Raw genomic sequence first — 21,910 nt, forward strand, 5'->3', positions numbered from 1 at the left:
TGATTGTGATTCCTTCAGATGCTCGCTGACAGTCTGTCGGGGGGTGAAGGCAGATTGATTGGCACTCAACTGAAGTGCATAGTTGAAAGGGCAATATTTCAGAGATCAGGGATGTTTCTTCCACGTTTGATCCAGTGCTAGTTTTCCTTATAGCTACAAAGGGTTAAAGATTTTTTTTGATACACCTCTTTCATATTTTCACATTACCATACCTACACCTCTGAACAAAAGCAGTATAGTCCAACATACTTTCATCTGCTTATCTTGAGACCTATGTATCAACTAAACATTTACACCGTCTACAGTTAAACAACATAAGGGGTCTGTATAATCAGGTATGTAGAAAAATGAATCTTAATCAATGGTTGCTATTCTGCTTGGATGACGACCCCTCTCATCATTTTGTGGATTATTTTAACCCTACATGCAAAATATACTTTTTAGGCAAATAAAAGATACAATTTTGCATATACTGTGGCATTTAACTGGTCATGGTTTCCACCTAATAATTCATATTTGGTTTGCAGAGTACAGTTGACATTTCAATATATGGTTTCAGTTAAAAGCACATTTTCAGGGTTATTCAAACTGACACATTTGTTATTTAAAATAAAAAACAATATCACAGAATATGACAGATTAGTCAGGTAGCCTACACCTTACTAAATGCATTGCAGTCCATTACAACAGTCCTGCAATAAAAGGATTTCTAACATTATTATTATTATTATTACAAATATAGAAAAATAAATATTAAAATTGAGAATGCATGCAAATATAAATGTGTTATACTTATTTAATACTGTTTAAACAGCTGTGATAATTAGTCGGACCTGCCAGAATTAAACATTAATGTTGACATCAAACACAGTGCACTATAGAGTGGCGAAGTCACGCCCACTTACTTCCGGGTAATGGGACCTTATTTCGGAAAAATTATGCATTGAAGTCAATGGGGAGAGAAAACTTATCTTTCGATCCCGTTTGAATTGTGCCATGAATTACACATATGATGTTTGTCAATCTTAAAAAATCATTTCCATGTCAAAAAAGTCACAGTTTGTCGTAAAACTGTTGAAATATAAGACTATGAAAAATACGTAACTAGAAAGACTACAAATCCCAGAGTCGCGTAAGTGATGTCACAATTGTTTTCCTCCACTAAGATCAGCGCCATATAGATATAATCTATAACATGAAGTAACATTAAGCAACCCAAAATGTTAAACAGTAAGAGTAGTAGTCACATTTCGTGAACCCTTTGAAGAGTACTGTCACCGGTGTGATCATTCTATAATACACAATTTAAGCCCGGGGGAGAAATGCTAACGCTAACGCTAGCGATCTTCTCTACTTCATGCTATCTGCACAAATGGTTGACATTAAACATTAAAACGACCAGGCAGTTCAGAGAGAATCAAAGGAAGGCAGGCAGGCAGCTTTGCATGACATTCTTCAGGACGTGTTTCATTGTGGTGATAGTGAGGGAAGTCAATCGTTTTGTTGACAAGACAGTAGTGACGGCCATCTTGGTGACGTGTGTTGTTGACCAGAGATGTAGTTCATTGAGCGTTTCACACAAACAAATGTGTTACTTCACAGTTTTACGACACATTTTTTTTTTTTGACTTGCAAAATTATCTTTTAAATTGACAAACATCATATGTGTAATTCGTGGCACAATTCAAACGGGATCGAAAGATAATCTTTCTCTCTCCATTGACTTCAATACATAATTTTTCCGAAATAAGGTCCCATGGAGGTCCACCGGAAGGGGAGGGACTTCGCCACTCTATTTAACACCGCGGAGGAAGTCCCTCCTTCCTCCCCTCCCGCGCTCACCGACGTCACTTCCTCCGCAGGGAAAACATGGCGGCTGCCAGTCAGTCGGCTTCGATGCCTTCTCTGGCTAGAGATGTAGTGATTAAAACAGAGCCAGAGGATGAGGATACTCTCGTGATAAGCCCGGTGGATGTGCCGGTGAAGCGGGACCCCGTGGTCTCGCTCATCGCCCCGGTCAGCGGGCTGCAGCCGCTCACATGGTCTCAGGATCACCGCCTGGCTGTGAGCACCACCAACTCCGTGTCGCTGCTTGAGCTGGTGTGTGATGTGCACAGCAACAAACAGGAACTCACGCTGCACCGGACCTCCATCCCCGTCCCGACAGAAGCCACGAAGATGCGGGTAAATATCCACCAGTGTACTGTCCGATAAAGGAAACAACATGTAGCACTGTAAAGTTAGCATGGCAAGGGAAGATGTTGATGTGGAGGCGTGTGGCGCAGTGGACTAGTGCGTTGGTGTTCGGAACAGGGAGCACAGGTTCAAACCCCACTGCAGTCAGCGTGTCGTTGTGTCCCTGGGCAAGACACTTCACCCCAAAATTGTTCCTGTGGGGATTGGCCACAGTATTGAGTATGTAAGTCGCTTTGGATAAAAGCGTCTAACAAGTAACATGTAATGTAATAGGACTTGAGCATGTAAACATTGTGGCTGGAAGCTGAACCTGCCACTAGGACAGCATCTGTCAACATCTGATACTGTGTGTTAGGATACAACAACAAACAATGCATTGCTGTCTACATCTACAGGTGCAGGGTACGAATCTGTTGCCTACATATTGGGTGTAAAATAAGCTATTTCCAAATTTGAAAGGAATAGTGCTAATCTCCATGAACTGGCTAGAGTGTCCTAACAAGCAATAGTATCATGGTTTGGATTTTCTTGAATTAGAGCTGTGTAAAGTCACCTAAAAAAAATGATATCAGTTGAAGTGTTACAGTTTACCTGGTCAGACATCCTTTTCCGTTAAAGACACCAGACTCTATCGACAAAAAGACAATGTTTACCTTGCAGAACAAGTTTAAAACACTGGTCTACCACTATCTTGTTGGTTAGTTTGTTTGTATTATTGTTTGACTTTTCATACTTTTAAGGGTTAATTTGGATTAACCAAAGCAAGTTGAAAAGACTGTTTTGGTCAAAGGAGTCTGGTTGCTTTGAAGAGATAAAAGGGCTTCTGTTCCCCATCAGAAAGGCTGTCTTGACGTATTTACACTGGAGTACAGCAGATGAATCTGAAAAAAGCCTATTAGAATCAAACTCTTCCCATACATCTTTCAGTGAAGATCAAACACCAGAGTGAAGTAACGATAAGTAAAACCCATTGATCGTAAAGAGGTCGCACGCTCGTGAACTGTTAGCGCCGGAACCTCGCAACGGGGTAACTGCGGAGCGCATTTGGGCTGCATTTGGGCATAAGATGAGGTTTGAGTCTGCGTGATCTGCATGTAGGGAGGGGCAGCAGCCATATCATTAGCTAGAACTAGCTAGATCTGATGGATTTGGACATAAACGCGAGTGAAGTATAACCGGACGCGAGAGAGAGATCAGCACCTGCAGCTCTGCCCACTGTGAGGGACCGGTGAGCGGAGCAAAACACACCTTTAGACATAACACACTTAGCTATGGCACTGTCGTATACATTGAATTATTCCATTTGATAATATGTAATCAACTTAGGCACCCCTCCCAAAAAAAAAGAAATTACAATAAAAATATTCATAACTCAAATTCCCATATTCGGATGCCTGAATAATTTCGAATATTCGATTAATCATTCCCATCCCTAGTCCAAACGCGCTACAATGGCCCAAAAACATTTCCATTTGATGAGACACGCTGCAGCTTTAGAAACTATGCAAATGTAAAACAGAATTGTGCTAAAACACATGCAAATTAAGATGTTTCATGTTTTCTAAATGCTGCAGCACATTACATTACATGTCACTTGTTAGACGCTTTTATCCAAAGCGACTTACATACTCAATACTGTGGGCAATCCCCACAGGAGCAATTTGGGGTGAAGTGTCTTGCCCAGGGACACAACGACATGCTGACTGCAGTGGGGTTTGAACCTGTGACCATCTGATCCGAACACCAAGGCACAACCCACTGCACCACACGTTTCTCCAAGTGGAAATGTTTTGGGCCGTTGAAGCGCGTTCGGCCACCTTAAATATCACTGCTAAAGCGAGTGTAACACTAGTGTGTCCAAAAATCCATTACAGGTTATATCTTAATGAAATCTGTAAGTCTGTTGGAGTAGAGTTTCTAATGTTTGTCTACTTGTTAGGCAACCTGTGTAAACGTGCCTCAGATACACAGCCAGGCTACTATTCACTTGTGTTCTATTAGATTGGCAGTGGTGGATGCTTCTGTATTTTTATTATTTACTAAAGTGAAAGATAATTTAACGAGAAGACATACAAATGAAAACAGAAACTGAAAAACAATTTTGCTGAGGTAAATCTGTCTCCGCAGCTGCTCTGGTTTGTAAACATGATTGTTTATAGGTTCATCTCCACTCCAAAAATCCACTTGGCAGAAAAAATAGTGGATGAAACTGAATTTTTATAATCCACTAGGCGCAGTGGCAGACAGGCAGAGTTGTTTCCAGCTGTCATTTTATAGATATGATTAACTGCTTGTAAATAGAAGGGCTACAGCAGGGAGCAGTAGATGATGGCACCCAAAGAGGTCACATCTGTCAGCTGATAGTGCTGCATCATCCATCTGCATGCATACCGTGTTCCCATGGCAGTGGCATGATACCAGAGGAATATGTTTTCAGTTTGATTTGTTTGTCAACAGGTTTACTGAAAAACTACCGGTCCAGTTTCACGGGTCAAGGAAGAAACCATTACATATTTGAGCGGATACAACAATTAGTATTCACTTTCGTTAACAATGCAAAATAGGGAATAGCCTTGTTGAATGTCTATGCTCTCCTTTTTATTATCTTATGGATGTCAGCTAAAATGACTAGCTAATGTTTTCTGACCATATGTTTTACATTTGTTTTTTGTCACTTTGAAGGTAGGACCATCAGCAGAGCAGGCTGCAGCGATGGAGAAGTTCTCTACACATCCGGACCCAACAATAAGGCAACTTTTTTTGGCCGACAGAACGATGAACCCATCAATAGCACTTCACAAAGGAATGAAATACGCCAGTTGGTCTCCGTTAGGTTGTGACTCGAACGGGCGCTGTCTGCTCGCTTGCCTAACACTAGACCACAGACTGACCATTCACAACAGCTACAAGCGTCTTGAGTGGAAATTGCTAGTAGATCTTACCAAAAAGTATAGCGAGAGGCTAAAGCAGCGAGGCTACTCCAAAAAAGACAACATTCCTCCACAGACGTCCCTGCTGCACTTTGACGAGCTGCAGCGGCGATTCAGAATGCAAACCCCTCTGAGGATGGAGTGGTCGAGCGTTTACACGACCAAACAGGTTCAGCCGGACAACACGTGTGAAAACATAGAGATGGTCCTCCTCGCCGTCCTAATGGAAAACGGCGACGTAGTTTTGTGGAAGTTTGTGTTGCCTTTTTTAGAAACTTCAGATGTTGAGTTTTATGACGTTGTCGAGTCAGGTGTGGATCGTCCCAGCGACTTGGCGTGGTGGGAGTATGACGGCACCGATCGGCGTATGAGTGGCCTGATCGTGGGCAGCGAGGTGGGACCCGTCAAGATTGTTCCGGTCAGCCTGGCGGGAGTGAAGGGCTACTTCACCCTCCGACACCCTGTCATCCTCTGGAAGGAGTGCGATGAGATCGCCGTGGAAAACCTCAAATGTGTGCCGATGATCCACCCGATCCAGAAGACCAGCTGCAGTCTCATCGTAGCCTCGCGCGGCTGCTACGTCTTTTGGTGTTTGCTCATGATTTCGCCAGCCGGACTGAATGTGCACAACTCTCACGTTGCAGGGCTGCACTCGCTCCCCGTGGTCTCGCTAGCGATCAGTCAGCACGGAGTCTCGGTGTACACATGTTCTGTAGACGGGTGGATTAAAAAGCTGACACCGACATTTGCAGGGAACACTTTGATATTCAATCAAGAGGACATGTTGCGACCTGAGAACCTCTCGGGGAGGAAGATACATGGGATTGCGGTGAGCCACAACGGAGCCTACATTGCGCTCACCAGCACACAAGGTATGGTTGGCGGCTATCACCCAGTTAACAAGACTTACCAGGTGCACTTTGTGACCCTGAAAGCGCCAGGAACGGCAGCAGCATTGCTGCTCAAGTCCCCCGCACAGAACTTGCACAAAACAGCTGACCTGCTTGATCTCGTGAGGTGGCAAATTTTGAAAAACAAGTGCATTCCGGCATCGCTGCTGGAAGAAATCGATCAAAAGATCCAGGAAGTAGACTCGCCCTACTTTTGGCGTTTAAAGCTCTTCCTGGTGAGGACACTTTACCAGTCGCTACAGGAGCCTCCCACAGATCACCGCTGGAAACCAACAGTCGAAGAGAACAAAGTCTTCATAAGGGAAGAGGAAGAGGGAGAAGGAACGGACGGAGAAGACGCTGCTAAAGAGAAAAGTGAGCCTGTTGGTAAAGTAGTAAAACAGGAGAAGGATAATCTGAAGGAGCAGATTGAGGAGGCGCAGGCTTGGATCAATTCTGTAGAGAGCCACATTATGAGGGAAAACATGAAGAAGGTGCTGGGCGTGGTTTACCTCAACACCTGGATTACTCAGAACACCAGCATCCCCACCTGTGGCCTGGTGGAGTTCCTCTCCAGAGACTCCAACGACAGAGCTTCAGAGGTAACACTCAGGGACTCACATTATCATTATCCAACCTCTTAGTGTCCTTTACCAGTATCTCACAATTGCATCAGTGGCTGCAATTCAGGAAACTTACATAGACTCCCTATAATGGTTTAATTGCTTATTTGTCTGTTTTATTACAAGTTATTGAACTACAGTCATATCTTAAATTGGTATGAAAACACTAAACACTTTTTAGTCTATTTAGGAAGCTATTGCCATATTCATTTTAAAACGATTATAGCAATTTAAGTTTTTTAATCATATTAGATTATGGAAAGTATAATTCATCAGGTGAAAATACCAACAATCTTTGGAAAGCTTCTTCTGCTGCTGATAAGCTCTGATTTTTAGAAAGGTGTATTATGGCTAGTGTAGGTTAAAGAAAAAACAACAGAGCTTTTAAAGAGGTGTAATATTCTGAGAAAACTTGGACATTTCCAAGCCTTGAGTCATTAATTTACAACTTGGAAAATAACTTGGATATTTTATGAGATTCAAGTGTTAAATGTATTCAAGAAAATCTAGGCTAACATCTAAACGTATTTCTTTTTGCTAGATCTGATTTCCCATTATAATTAGTTCCTCCCCTACAGGCATTATACACAGCAAGCAGTGGTTTGATGAGATTGAACGAACCGCACAAAGCGATGTGGTTCCGCTCCTAAAATCTATTTTTTTATCTTCATCTTGTACATTTTGGATTATAATTCTAGATATTTTTATTATCTAGCAAATGTATTTATTATTGTAGAGAATATGGAGGTTTTCTTTGGAATTAGCGAGTTAAAATCTGAGAAATTATTTGACTAGTATCCCCCTTCATATATTTGTTTTCGGCCCTTACGAGATTAGCGCTATACTCCCATTCATACTCTTACCATTACACACACAAGTTGGATGCCTTCACTTACACCCTCTGACTCTGTGTGTGTGTGCTGTATCATCCTCCTCAGGTCCTGATTGGCCACATCAAGAACAAGATGAACAAGCAGTCGTTCTCTGAGCGCTGCAGCCTGTGTCAGGAGGTGCTGCCCTTCTCGGACCACAAACAAGCCATCTGTAAAAACGGTCACATGTGGCTCAGGTATGGAGATCAAATCCTTAAAATCACATCGACTAACAAGATGTTTTTTTACATTAGCTTTCGCCTCACTACGTGCCTGACAGGATATGAATTGAAGCTTAATGCCAAGTGCCTTCTTTGACGGTTTATTTACCTTTGCGGAGCAGTAATCAAGCCTCCCACCTTTTGATATTTACCCATGTGCCACTCTCGTCGTCTCATAAATATCATCTGTCAAACATCGCTTCTGCCTTCTCGCTAGCTAGAGCGCGGTGGGCACTGAGAGGGAAATCTGTGCCGTCAGGTGTACCTCAGCGTTGTTCCTGCTCTAGTTTTTTGTCTGTGTGCATGTCTCGGTCCCTGGCAGCCAGCTCTAATGCCTCCCTCTCACTCTCCTCCAGGTGTGTGTTGTCATACCAGGCCTGCCAGAAGCTGACGTTCAGACGCTGCCTCCTGCTGGATACCATCTCCAGACTGCCAGAGCCCGAGGGTAAGCAACACTCTCCGTCTCTCCGCACCTCCAGTTTCAGACTCTCCGTCAGCCGTTTCCTCCTGCCAACCTTCAACGTGGGCCTTCGTACTGCTCCTCGCTTGACAATATGCATTTCGAGGCAGTCGTACAATTCCTACCGATGAATGAAAATGTGTAGAAATTAGCTGTTTGTTAAAAAACATTTCTGATGCCACATTGCATCCTAAAAATTGCGAGTTAACACACTGGTCAGAAAGCTCAGGTCCTATCTCATCATCTGCTTTCCGTTGATGCTTCCCTTTCCAATGTTTGACAAATGTATTCTCGTCCCAATTTAGTTTAAGTTTCTTCCAACTCTAAGTAAAAATGCAAACTTTGTGATCTTTTATTTGACAACAGCGAAAACATGTTCTTGAACAAAGCACGTAGCCCTAATTGAGTTTCGCTACTTGGGCAGATGCACAAGCCAAAAAGTCTCATGCATTTCTCAGGAATCTCATTATTCCAACTTTTCAGAACCAGAAAAAGAGGATTTTTCAGACACGTACATGCGCAACAGAGTTTCTAATTGGTTTTTTTTTTAACATGCAAGCGTGTGGATGACAAAGACTCCAGACATGGAAAGTATCTGGCAGGATAACAGGAAAGATCAATACACTACACAAAGCGATACATCCTTGTGTTATAGATAATTCCATCCAAAGCCTGCACTATAGGTTCCAGGTTATTAAAGTGCATAAGGCCATTTAACAGTGTGAACCCAGACTGATTGATTTGATCTGTCAATCATTTCTGTGGTCGTTATGGTCAATACACAGGAGTGTTATTAAACTTGGAGATTAGCATGAGTCGCTTTAATTTTAAATGTATTTATCTCAATCAGTCCTCAGCACATAACGATCGGTCGTCATATGAGCGCAACATCGGGTGAAAACTGATCCATAACTATGCCAATAAGATACAGGACGTTAAATCAATTATTTATCATAATTGGACTCTGAAAAGCGTATTTATTTACCGTGAACCATGTATTTACGGTGGTGACAGTTAAGGAAGAAAACCCACTCTTCCTAGTGTTTGAGAATTGGCTTAATCTGGCTGCTAACATTCATCCCAGGTCTTTATCGACCTTCAGCACCTGTAGGACTCCTCTGGTCGTTCCAGCCTATCACCGCTACAGACTGACGGGTTTGTGCCCCTCTGGCATCTGTCTTAGATCTGTCAGATTCAACATCATCCCAGCTCCTGTCTCAAAGCATCTCCCAGATTTTAGCCATCTTCTTTATTTGTTTTTTTTCATCATGTTCTCAGGTTCTCCAGTCATCGGTCGGTGAATGATATATGTCAGGAAGGACATTTCTTTAATTTGGCACAACTGTCCTCTTGGGTTCTGTGACCTTACAAAACACGTTTTTGGCCATAACTCAAAGATTTCATACAAATATCTAATAGCATGAAATTATGAAGTCATGGCATTTTGGAACGACATGGATGTGAACTGCAACTTCACTGGTTGGCTTAGGTATCAAACAACAAGGCCGTAATTCTAGCTTAGTCCTAATTTTTATATTATTTACTATTTACTGACTGACCTAATGAGTGAATGTATGAAATTGTCATTGTCATGTTCACCAGAAGGTTGCTTTTATTTGAGGTCGGTTTTTACACACTGTTATCTAGGATATACATAAACCATGAAACAATGTTTGTCTTTTTGGAAGTGGAGACATCTTTCTTTACAATTTCTGCTAGATGTTGCGATATAATAACTTACTAGATCCCACGTAGAAGAATCAGCAGTTATATTTGATATAAAGCCCGAACTTGGTAGTTGTTACATTGTTGTGTCATGGCTACACAGTCTTTATTTACATATTTATAAACCTTGTTGTCTCCTCACAGATCCAGAGTGGATCAGGAAGGTTCTGCAAGGGCCGTGCACGCTCTGCGACTCGCCCATGATCTAGAGCTGACCGATAAGAGGAACCTCAGGGCTTTCCCTGCGACCTTCAGAGTTTCCCGCTCTGACGCAGGGTCCACATCACTGCTACCATTTTATTTTATTTTTGTGTTCATATTTTTATTACTTTATATTGGGTTCTTAAAAGTGCAAATAAAAGGCTTTGATTATACGTTCTAAGTCTTATTTCCTCATAACCTCCAGACGAACTGATTCCGCCTGCCATGGCTTTAAATTAATATTTCACTAAGGTAAAACATTTTGGACTCAAACTTTACAGATTACATTATTTCCTCCGTTCTAAAATAAATTCCCAGTCAGTGTTTGCACGAGGATGCAAAGAAAGAAAGTTGAAAACGTGCTTATATGTGGAGGGTTCTATTATTCAGCAGGACTTCAGGGCACCATAAATAAGCTTCCTCATTTTCCTTATGTTGACTTTATTTCCGAGCCTTTGGTGTAGTTTTTATTGCAAGTAAGTGGAACTTACTCTGCTAGTCCTATTTTAGTTTTTTTTCTCTTTTTTTGAACGCAACAAATAATACACTCTGAATAATACATACTCTGGAAAAAACTCAACATACCTACTTTAATTGGCACTGTAAAACAATTTCCAAGCTCTGGGATGGGAGGAGGAGGAGGAGGAGGGTGGTGCTCAGTCATTCTCTCAGATGAGGACTTCCGCTAATGTAAACGCAGAAGAGAAGCAGCGGCGAGGTGGATGAGATGAGCAAGAGGCAGGAAGAAAGCGAAAAGTGTGCTTAAAATCCCGGCGCGGTCCCTCCCGTGGGAGCGCGTTGTAATGAGATTCAGCAGTAATGAGGGACAGAACATGGCGCCAGATGTGATTCTAATTCTAATCAAGGAGGGGAGGGTGGCGCTGATGGGGGGGGGGGGGTGTAGAGAGTATATTGTTAAATACAATTAACCCTTTTCTCATATTTGGAGAGGAACAAGGGTTGAAGGCAGCTCAGCGGCATGTTCTCGGCCCCGGCTCCTTGTTTTGGAGACATGGAGGTCGGTGGCCGGTGATCAAAGGTGGACCTGAGAGACGGGGGGGGGCGGCAGAGCCTCTCCCACTCCTTACATCAGCAGCCCGGCAGAGGTGGGGTGGGGTCCGCCCTCCCTCTGGTGTCACTGGAGATGATAGCCTGCCCCGGGGCGAGGGGAGAGGAGAGCGCTCGGCTTCCAAACACAGGACTTCATGAAAGGGGAACTCCACATTTTATTCCTTTTTAAACCCCACATTTCTTCACCCACTGGTGGCATTTATTGGCCCAAGACTCCGAGTGAAGATTCCTTCCTTTTGGGGAAGAAAGGGATGTCTCTGGCTTTCTAGAAAGTGAATCATTTATCACATTATCCTGTCTGGAATAGTGGAAAGATTAGTTTTAATTAGTACAGCTGCAAAGGCAGGCAGGGGCAAGGGGCAAGGGGGTGAAAACAATACCAGTAAAATATACTATTAAGATTTACTTCTTGATTTAAGATAATGATAATTAACTTAAACACCTCTTAACACTTTTGAAGAGTACTTCTACTAGCCGTTAGTTGAGCCTGATCTTACAGTAAATTCAAGCCTCCATTGCAAAGATATCATCTCATATGTGGACTTAAACATGCCTATTGTTTCTTTTACAATACTTGCAACAACAACTTACAAGACATAATCATAAATATTAAAATCTTGACCCAAGCGACACTTATTAGCGTATTCCAGAGCTTTTGATAACATCAGAACTCAGAAAGAAGGAGTCAAGTGATGTATCCTCAGTTTTCGCTAAAAGAAAAGCTAATAAAGTGGGGTAAAATATGTATAACACCTAGTTTTCCTCGCACTCAGACACTGATTTCCTGGCACGAACACAAAATTACTTTTTCTTTTTTGTAAAGTTCAAAACCACTCAACATCACTTTCAGTTCATTCTGTACGGATCGGTTTTGTTCAATGTTGCTAATCTGACATGTGACGTTTCCCAACCTTAAAGGTGGGGTAGGTAAATTTGAGAATCCGGCTCGAGATACACTTTTTGTTATATTCCATGGAATGCTCTTAACATCCCGATAGCAATGAATATCTTAAGTGCTTTGACAAAAAATCCATAAAAAAATGTCATCTGTGGAAGCCGTAATACTGTAAAAAGCACGACCAATCATTTTAGCCGGCCCGGCTAAAATAACTGGATGGCCTACCTGCCTGTCAGCCTTCCATCTGTGCACAAACTTATCTCGTGCCCTCATTGGTCATGTGCGCGTTCGTGTGTGTTGGAGGAGGGGCTCTGTAAGGAAGTGGCAGATTTTCTCCGGTTGTGTATTTTCAAATTCTAGCGATCTCGAGCCGGTTTCTCAAACTTACCTACCCTACCTTTAACCATAACCTTTGCAAAAAAAGAAGAAACCCATTATTTATTTAGTTTAATTTGATGAAGAGACAATATTGTTACGTACAAATCAAGCTTTCTATAGAAGTTACAGATAATGTTGGTTTCCAAAGGTGTACTTGGTTTAATTGTGGTGAAATGTGGTATCCATCGGATGTTTAACATAACCCTTTCTTTCAGATTCTTAAACAAAGCAATCGAAGTTCAAAAGAAAGCATGAATCCTCCTGATTGTGCCAAAGCAGCAGAACTGTAAGCTAACCTCTCTTTGGTGAAAACGAGCTGAGTTCAGCACTTCATTAAAACGGCTTAATAACCATTTCTGGACCTCTCCAAATAGCACAATTTAACGGGGAAGCTAAAGAAGCTAAGCGCCTTGTAATGAGCTGTGTCTATAGGAGCGGTGTTTGGTGCCTTCATGGCTGCCGGGTTTCTTTTTCCCAGCCTGGGGATTTGGTGCTCCGTTTGTCAAGTGGAAGTGGCTCTTCAGGTTGTAATGTTGCTGTCACTGATAGGTGGAGACCAGCACTGTTACAGAGGTTAGCCGTGTTTGGTTGATCCTCCTCCTGCTTTAATATAATAATCCGTCAAAGAGCAGCTCTACTCGTAATTACCTGCTTCCCCTCCCTTTCTCTCCCACTGTCTTTGCTCTCAACACTTCAAACGGGGGATTTTTCTCTTTGCATACAATATTTATATCCTTTATGTCAGTGGCTGGCTGCCATAAAACATTCATGGCACCTTTTCACACCTTAATTTCATGTGATATTCCTTTTGTTTTGTTTAGATTTGATTTTGAACATGATACGTCCCACCGTATTCTCTCAAGAGTATCAATTCATTGTTGCTTCAGAATATTCCGGTTTACATTGTAAAACGTGGCACCTGCTTGACATGTGACTGCATCACCTGGTGGGATCGCAATGTTTTTATAAACCTGCTGCTTTCAGAAGTCGCCTGTTGATTCTTTGTTCATTTTGTCACAGTTGAGGAGCAGTTTGTGAAGATAAACGCCATGAGGTAACACCAATTTGTCAAACGTCAGAGAAGAAACGGTCTACACAGAGGTAGCTTTCTTTTGATATCTCCAGTTGTTTCCTTGTGTTGACGTGCCTTTAAAGAGTAGTGCAGGGATGAAGCATTTGTGTGTAGGCTATCCTGAAAGTTGGCATCGTAAGTAATTGGATATTTGATTATAGCAGAAAAATAAGATCTGCGGCCAACACATTTATGATACTTGCACGTTTTGTTTAGTACGATATTTGTTACATATTAACACCAGCTTTATAATCTTAGAAGCCTAAATGTAATCTCTAGAAGTAAAAAGCTAACGTTATAAACAAACAACATGACATGACTTCACGTTAACATCGCTAAGCTAAAGGCGGCTAATGGTCGGCATTTATTCAGTCTCTTCTTTTGCAAACGTCATTTTTTGAGAAACTTTTAAAACATTCACATGTGGGGTATTTTTGACGTATTTTCTATGTAGAAACATTTTTTAAAACCGATAACTTCATAAAGAAAAGCATCGACTTTGAAACGAGCTAACGAGAAGTGTGAATGCTAACTGAATGCTAACTTTAGGACTAATTCCTGCACCACTCTCTTGCACTTCAGCAGCTGCTCCACCTCCACCCCCCCTGTGTTTCTAAAGTCTTCTAAACTGAACAGCATCCCCCCCCCCTAACTTGTTGGTGCTAATGAAGTCAGTATGCAGGGTTGTCTTCTGCTCTCTGTGATCTAATGGGGTGAACATGGTTGTCTAACTGGTTGTGTCCCCCGACTCTGCCGTCCCCAGGGAACCGAAAGAGCGAGGGAGGGAGGGCACTGACCCGAGACCAGCAGAGGGCTTGTGCGGGGGGGATAGAGAAGGGGGAGGTTGCATGTCCATCATTAGAGTCACTATTTGTTCCCGGCTTTGAGGGCACTGGAGTGGAACTAATACTGAACAGCAGAATGGACATGGAGAGGGAGGGCCACTTTTTACTGCTACATTAATTAAACTCATTCTCAACATGCTCCGCGTCTCCTCTCCTCCTGCTGGAGTTAAGTGGATCCTGGGCTGCTTTAACCTTTTCTGACGTTAAGCACTTCATCCCTCACTGATGAGAAGTGAGTACATTTACTCGAGTACTGTGACTTAGTACAATTTTACGGTACGTATATTACTAGGGCTGGAACTAATGGTGATTTTCATGGTTTAGCTATTATTTCTTAATGTTCCGACATAAGTTTCTAGATCTATATCTGTTTTTTTTAACCAACCAACAGTCTCAAGTTCAATGATTTTGGATTCAACATGAACTAAAACAAATTCTCATAACAGAAAAGCTGGAACAAAAGAATGTTTGGTGCTTGCAGGACTTCATCAATAGTTAATGGATTGTCAAAAATGTGTTATTGTTTCAGCGATAAACTACAATTATTTACTAGTTACTTTCGCAGATTTAGATGAAACATGAAATAAGCTCATACAATACTATTTGATTTTTTTTTTAGGGTTTTAGAAACAACTAGAACTAAAATCACACCAGTTTGTCTCAGTATAATTACATAATACTAATCAAAGTCAGGCTGATAACCCTCTTCTATCTTCAGTTTGAAAGATTTTCGGGTCCCTAATTTTAAGTGATGTAGCTCAATGTTATGAAAATAAAAATGAAGATAGTGTATGCACACCCAAATGATTTATCGTGTGTAAGGTGATGCACCCTAAACAATTATTGAGTGAAGCTCCAACCATGGCTGGATTAGCAACCAGGCAGAGCGGGCAGACCCTCGGGGGGCCCTTAGGTTCCTGTTTCACCTCGTGGCAATTATTTGTGGTGATTTCATTATTTTCAGTTTTGTTAGTTAAAAGTCCTGAAAACATATTTTCCCTATCAACAGCTAACTAATGGTTGAGCTCAGGTTATGTCCTAAACTTCCACATACCAATCACTGTTAGACAACATTTTAATCAAAAATGTGTTTTCTTATTTTTCAGCCCACTGCAAAGCATATGCGATCAAACCACAGACACACTGTCCCCGTAGAGCTAGAGTTTCTGAGCATTAACTTTGAAAAGACAATAACAAAATGCCTTTTTCAGAAATGTGATTGTTGCTTATTTAGTCATGAATATGTAATGGTATAGAGAAAGACTTAGACTGTGTTTTGCATCTAGCAACAAAGCACAATAAATATGAAATTTAAGGGGCCTCAAGGAAGTGAAACCTAGTTGATCGGCTGCAATCGAGTTAACAAAAACGAACTATTAATAACGAAGGAGTACATTAACAATGCACAGATGGAGGGGACTAAAATGTTTTAACAGTTTGCTTAAATTATGCTTCCATATGGAAAAACTGCTCGTATGATTCAGTCTCTTGGATGAAAGACACCTCCTTACTATGCAGATTGATGCATAATTTGTTAAAAAACACATTTGTTCCACGTCAAAACAACCAAGGATCTAAGGTGTCACGACATGACAGTCACTCAAAAATAACTTTTTTTGATAAGTAACAAGCAAAAAAAAGGTGTCTGAACGAGCCATATTGGATCTCCAGTGATTTTCATTGTATCTGAATTGGGCCTGACATGTGCCCATAATTGAAAGCTGTTACGAAACTTTTGATAAGCTAATGTTTCCAAATCAGGTGCTTTTTCTGGAGTAAAGATTTAAGTACGTCTCAGCTTAATGAGCTCCCTGTGATGTAGCTGTGAGTGTGATTGATGGACAGTTATTTCTTTATCGCCTCAGAACTCTATTTTCTCTCTTTCCTTAAAGACGACAGGGACAAGTGAACAGAAAGCACTCGTGGCGGTGCCTGAGCGTGTTTTCGGCAGATCTTAAGTGAAACATACTGCTTCAGCAGGCCTGCAAGACATCAGGCGGTGTGTTCGTAAACGTGGCGGATGATGGATGTCTGTCTCCATCAGCGCCTGGCACCGTGAAGTGACAGCTCTCTGTTACGGTGACAAGTTAAGGTTCCAGCGGAGACAGATTGCCTTCAGGTGGCTCCATTTTCAAAATCTTACCAAGAATGAGAAGCGCTTAACTTTCCTTTTGAAGGCTGAAGGGCTCTCTGTGCCTTTTATATTCCACATTTCAGCAGGAACAAAAAGTAGAGAGGGGGGGAAATGGCTCATTTGAGAGTTTGCTTTAATATCTGTCTTTCAGAGATCACAGGGTGTCATATTCTCACACCTCATATTTCATAGCATCAATCACGGGACATGTACAATTCCTTTAAAAGTGCATTATGCAATATAATAGCAGGTTTGGGTGACATTTAACTGCCAAAGGGAGGAAAGGCTGCTTACAGACCTATTGCCTTTTACAAAAGGGATTTCATCACACGTGGAGCCTTTGTGGATTTCTCCGGTTTGTCTAGCGATTGCAAGCCGATGACTGAAATTAAAAATGAACTTTGTGCCGCTCCGATAGATAAATATGTTTTTTGCACATGCAAATAACGACACCTTCGAGCAAATGTGTTTGGGAGGATTCTCATAATAGTTCTGGTGACTTATTGATGAAGCGTCGCCTGAGCATTTGATCTGGATCATCTTCTGCGTGAGAGCGGGAGAAATGATTTCAGGGCTTGGTTATGCAGAATTTCTAATGAGTATTTTTGTTTTCTTAAAAAAGAAAAGCGGAAATACCGGTAATAACTATGTGCAAAACCATTAGAATGAATATTTATGTTGCTCGTTATGAAATATTCATTAAGTCGGTATAAAAAAAAGAACAACGAACGGGACTGTGTGTGTGTGTGTGTGTGTGTGTGTGTGTGTGTGTGTGTGTGTGTGTGTGTGTGTGTGTGTTGTGTGTGTGTGTGTGTGTGTGTGTGTGTGTGTGTGTGTGTTTGTGTGTGTGTGTGTGTGTGTGTGTGTGTGTGTGTGTGTGTGTGTGTGTGTGTGTGTGTGTGGTGTGTGTGTGTGTGTGTAAAATGGGGGGCGGCGGGGCCCTTATTACCTATTGCTCAGGAGTACTGACAAAACCCCCGCATTGAATATCTGACATCTCTTAACAAAAGCAGCAGCAGAAGTAGCATTTTCCTTGTTTGTTTTGTAAACATTTTTCTCTTTCCCTCCGCCCGAGGTGATACGAGTCCCTCCGTTCATCCGATCTCCACACATTTCTCCACCTTTCATTCCCTCACTTCCCCTCCGTTCCATCTACCCAAATTAAGAAATTAATGAGGGATAGGTTCTTCAGCAACTGCCCCCGCAATGTTTACCACTGATGAAATTATAATGTAGGCCCTGCTGTATTATTTATAAGCCAATTAGGGGAAGTGTTACTTGATTTGATGGGGAGCCGACACACAGAGTACATTTAACTAATGGAGACCAAGAGAGTAAAGGGAAGGAGGGGATGGAGGACAGCTGAGGCGGACTATTCCGTACGATGCTCTAGGATTACGTGGCTAATTGCCCTGCTTTATCTGTCTGTCACGGATAGCCATGCATATTTTAGCGTTCCCAAAGACTTTGATTGTTTGCACTCGTGTTGGGGCTGTAACAAGTAGAGCAGAGGCCAGAGTGGAGTGTAGTTAAAAACTGGCAGCAGGGGAGGCAGGGAGGGGGCGACGAGGGGGAGTAAGGATGGAGGGTGGGTGTTTTCAGGGGGGCGACCGCGCACAAAACTCAGACACTGTGACAGGTGGAGGAAGAGTTTTGACAAGGAGCAAAGGGGTGTCGAGGTGGGAAACTGTAACAGGGGGGAGAAAATGGTAGCCGTTCATTGAGAGGCTGCAATTAGATGGCAGCACAACCAGTAATTAATTTCACTTATTGTAGCCTGTAGCCAAGAGCGCCTCGCTGACCTTCTTCTGCATATTGTTAAGAAACTATTTCGTAATTCTGGTTTCTCATTTGCATGCCTCATTTGCACAACGGCAAAGGGGAAGTTGTGACATCCAAAGAGTCAACGAGGGACGGAAAAAACCCTCCAGTGAAATGTAGCTGGAGAACTGTGGCTTAAAAAACGATGTAAGGCTGCTGAACAAAGCCATTTATCGATGAGCTGACTCAAAATGAACCAAAATGTATGGCAGAATTTTTGTTTAAATCTTATTTAGTCAAATTGGAGAACATAGGAACTTTCCTGCCTCTCAAATCAGACATTTGCAGCTTTTTCTCAGTTTCAGCCCAGATAAATTGTGCTGAAGGTTACTTCATCGTCTGCAAAAATTCACTGGTTTCAGTTTGTTCAATGTGAGACATAGTTTCATGTTTTATATCATTCTTGATTAAATATCTTTCGTATGAGGAATATTTTTAGAAAAACTGCTCTCAACTTCCAAAGGACATTTTACTCAGTTTTTCTGGCTTTTATAAACTAAACAAGTAATGATAATAATTGTTAGTTGGGGACTTGATTTAAAAATGTATTTAGCTTATTCAGACAAAGCAACTGATCCACAGAATTTATTTAATTTTTTATAAAATAACTCATCATAAACTAATCAATATCAGTTGCAGCCCTGGGAAAGTTACTAATAAAATTAACTCCAGGCCTCAAATATGTTACAATGCAAAACAATTTGGTTTTCTGTCGTCTATTGGGGTAATTGACTGCCAGCTTATTTATGGTGCAAATCTTGCAGGAACATCTTTAGGCCTTTAAGTGGGGGCTCCGAGGAGTAACTCTGACTGATGAGCTTTTTGAAAGTTGATCAGACACTTATGCTAAGAAGGGGAAACTGGAGCAAAGGCATCCTTAATCATCTGATGAGGGGAAGCTTATCTGAACGGTTTCTTCTTCTCTCCTCTTTTATCCAGCCGGATCACATTGCAGATCTTTACATAACAAAAGAGCTACCTGACTGGCTCGCTTCATGTTAAACTTCCCCCGGATCCATAGACACTCTGCGTGTGTGGGTCCGGGTTCTAGTCTGAGGGTAACCACGTACAGCAACACATTGTGTTGTCGTAATTACCCTGAAATGCTGTGCGATAAAGATTTTAGGCCCGAGCATATTGGAACATTTAAGGGTTTTCTCCCTGCGACGAGAGTGTCATTAATTCACGATTAAAAGTATTAGTACAGGCTTTGTGTGGTGATTTATTTAAAGGCTGGTACTAACGCTGGCTCGGTTTCCTCCTTTAGGAAATGGGTAATAAGATCCATTGCCAGGCTTTCTTTAGCGTGCCTCTCCACGCACACACATCCCATATTGGTGTGTCTCCTCTACACATAAGCCCTGTCACCACCGCCGTCACATGTTAACTTATTCATCCCTGTTAAAGCCCATGTAACTGGATAGCTGTTAATTAATATAGCTGTCGGGTAAATGGTTGCCGCCGGACCATCGCCACCATCCATCAGTAACATAATCTGCGGCTTGTTTTCATGCCAGGCCTCAGGCTCAATTAAGATAATGCTATGCAAACGAGGTCTCTCGCCATTAGCCTCATCACTGAGGGGCCGTTTATTGGCATAACTGGGGCACTCCAAAGAACAATTAACGTGGCGCCTCCCTCCCCACCTATGAGATCAGCGAACATCCCATGAACACGACGGAGGAGTCACCAGTCGTGACCGCGGGGCGACAACTCTCGGCTGCAGACTGACCCGGGAGGTCCAACAGCAGCAGCTGGAGAGCGCAGACGGCCCCCTGCAGGCCTGAGACCTGCCTGACTGTAATTATCACCACGACACTGTTTATATAGCTCATTTAGCACAACATGACCTACAGCGCAGTTAATGTGGTTGTTGCTTGACGATGCAGCTCAAAACGTCAGAGCTTTTTTTTGTTCTGGATTGAAAGGTCATATACAATCGATTGATGAACGCCATTGTTATTTAAGTGTCTTGTCCTTGGGCCCTTGTAAGACCGTTTCCAAAAACTCTTAACATTGGTTGATAACTTTTTTAATTGAGGTATACCAGCACATCATTTAGGTAATGTAAATGCTTCAAAATACAAAAACATTATACCAGAGCCACTGAAATTGGACAATTTATTCTTGCAAAAGCTGTATATCTTTTTGTTGTTGGACATGGTATGGTTCTGGTTATCTCTCAGGGTTGGATGAGGCCATCTGTGTTGAAGATGTTGGGTCAGGTTTAGGCCTCAGGCTGGGGTTAGGGGAGACAGGTTAGGGTGTGGTTACCTCCATGAATGATGTTGGGACTGGGCTGGGCCGGGGACATGTGAAATTGTCACCACATTTTGTATGTCTCTACAATCAATATTTCTCTGGTATTTTTAAAATAACGGTATCCTTTAAAGTTATTACATGTCATTTCATTACATGTCATTTGTTAGACGCTTTTATCCAAAGCGACTTACATACATTCAGTACTGTGGGCAATCCCCACAGGAGCAATTTGGGGTGAAGTGTCTTGCCCAGGGACACAACGACATGCTGACTGCAGTGGGACTCGAACTTGCTACCCCCTGATTCGAAGTCCATCACACTATTCACTGAGCCACAGCCTCCCTAAAGTCATGATGTCGCTCAAGGAGAACATTAAACATCCCCACCCTGAATCAGTAAAGAAGTATATCATGGTCCGAGCCAATAAGAAGCGAAGTAGGGGGCGGGTCATTGGACCGGTGCAACCAATGAAAATGTTGAGTCGCACTTTCGGATGCAAACTGTCTTTGGTTGCAGAAGCTCTGACACAGCCATAGATAATTTGATCTGGGTAATCCAAAAAAAAAAAATCCCCCAATGTAAAGAGCACTTAAAAGTACGCTGTGGATTTATTGTAAATGGCACCCAGACATGCGGTGCAACAAGTACTTTTGTTCTACTAATTGAGTATCAATGGCAGTACGCCAGGAAAGTAAGTAATAAAACAAAGACTGTGAAGACACTACTAGGCAATAAACATGGATAAAAACAATAAAAAAAAGAAAGAAATGCATTTGTGATGTTTGTTAAGCATAAAAAAAAAACACAGTTTAATTAATGCAGTAAATATAACTTTTGTACATTTACGAAACAATGTGGAACCTTTGAGTAAGTCTTTATTCACACATTCAAAATTAAGATGCTACTGTAGGCATGGTGAACTCAAATTCAAACACTGTTCACTTCTCCACCATTTTGAGCCAAGTTATAACCTTGTCATCTGATATTTCTGAAATGGAAATCGACATGCTTACTTGGACAGGCTTTAGATTTGGATAAAAAACTGGGGCAATGGGGTGTCAGTGGGCTGATGTTGGTCCTAAAGGGGGGAGACAGGAGGATGCTGTTGGCAGAGAAGTGGACATGGTGAAGGTCAGTGAGGTAGGAGGGGGGGGGTTTGTGATGTAGCGAGAAGAAGTTTGAATTGAATGTGCTGCAGGAGCCAGTTAACTTTCTAAGAGTGGGAGTGAGCAATCGAGAAGCAGAGTTCTGAATGTAGTGAAGTATTTTGTGGACTTTTAAGAATAAGCGACAAAAGTGGTACCGTAGTGA

General features: G+C 42.0%; 1 protein-coding gene across 1 annotated transcript; it reads left to right on the top strand.

Moving 5' to 3' along the window:
- Window positions 1-1,818: 1,818 nt before the first annotated feature.
- Window positions 1,819-10,291, top strand: gtf3c4 (general transcription factor IIIC, polypeptide 4). The gene is made up of 5 exons (XM_034126054.1): window positions 1,819-2,184; window positions 4,879-6,618; window positions 7,578-7,708; window positions 8,089-8,177; window positions 10,062-10,291. The coding sequence occupies exons 1-5, from the start codon at window positions 1,870-1,872 to the stop codon at window positions 10,124-10,126; spliced, it is 2,340 nt and encodes a 779-aa protein (XP_033981945.1). The 5' UTR covers window positions 1,819-1,869; the 3' UTR covers window positions 10,127-10,291.
- Window positions 10,292-21,910: the final 11,619 nt, after the last annotated feature.

The sequence above is a fragment of the Trematomus bernacchii genome, unplaced genomic scaffold (genome assembly GCF_902827165.1).
Source record: "Trematomus bernacchii unplaced genomic scaffold, fTreBer1.1, whole genome shotgun sequence".
Classification (NCBI taxonomy): Eukaryota; Metazoa; Chordata; class Actinopteri; order Perciformes; family Nototheniidae; genus Trematomus; species Trematomus bernacchii.

What these genes read in the sequence shown, in the direction of transcription:
- gtf3c4 (XM_034126054.1), top strand. Translation starts at nt 1,870, where the DNA reads ATGGCGGCTGCCAGTCAGTCGGCTTCGATGCCTTCTCTGGCTAGAGAT. An exon ending in CCAACGACAGAGCTTCAGAG is followed by an intron (nt 6,619 to 7,577) that starts GTAACACTCAGG and finishes CATCCTCCTCAG; the next exon opens with GTCCTGATTGGCCACATCAA. An exon ending in CAGACTGCCAGAGCCCGAGG is followed by an intron (nt 8,178 to 10,061) that starts GTAAGCAACACT and finishes GTCTCCTCACAG; the next exon opens with ATCCAGAGTGGATCAGGAAG.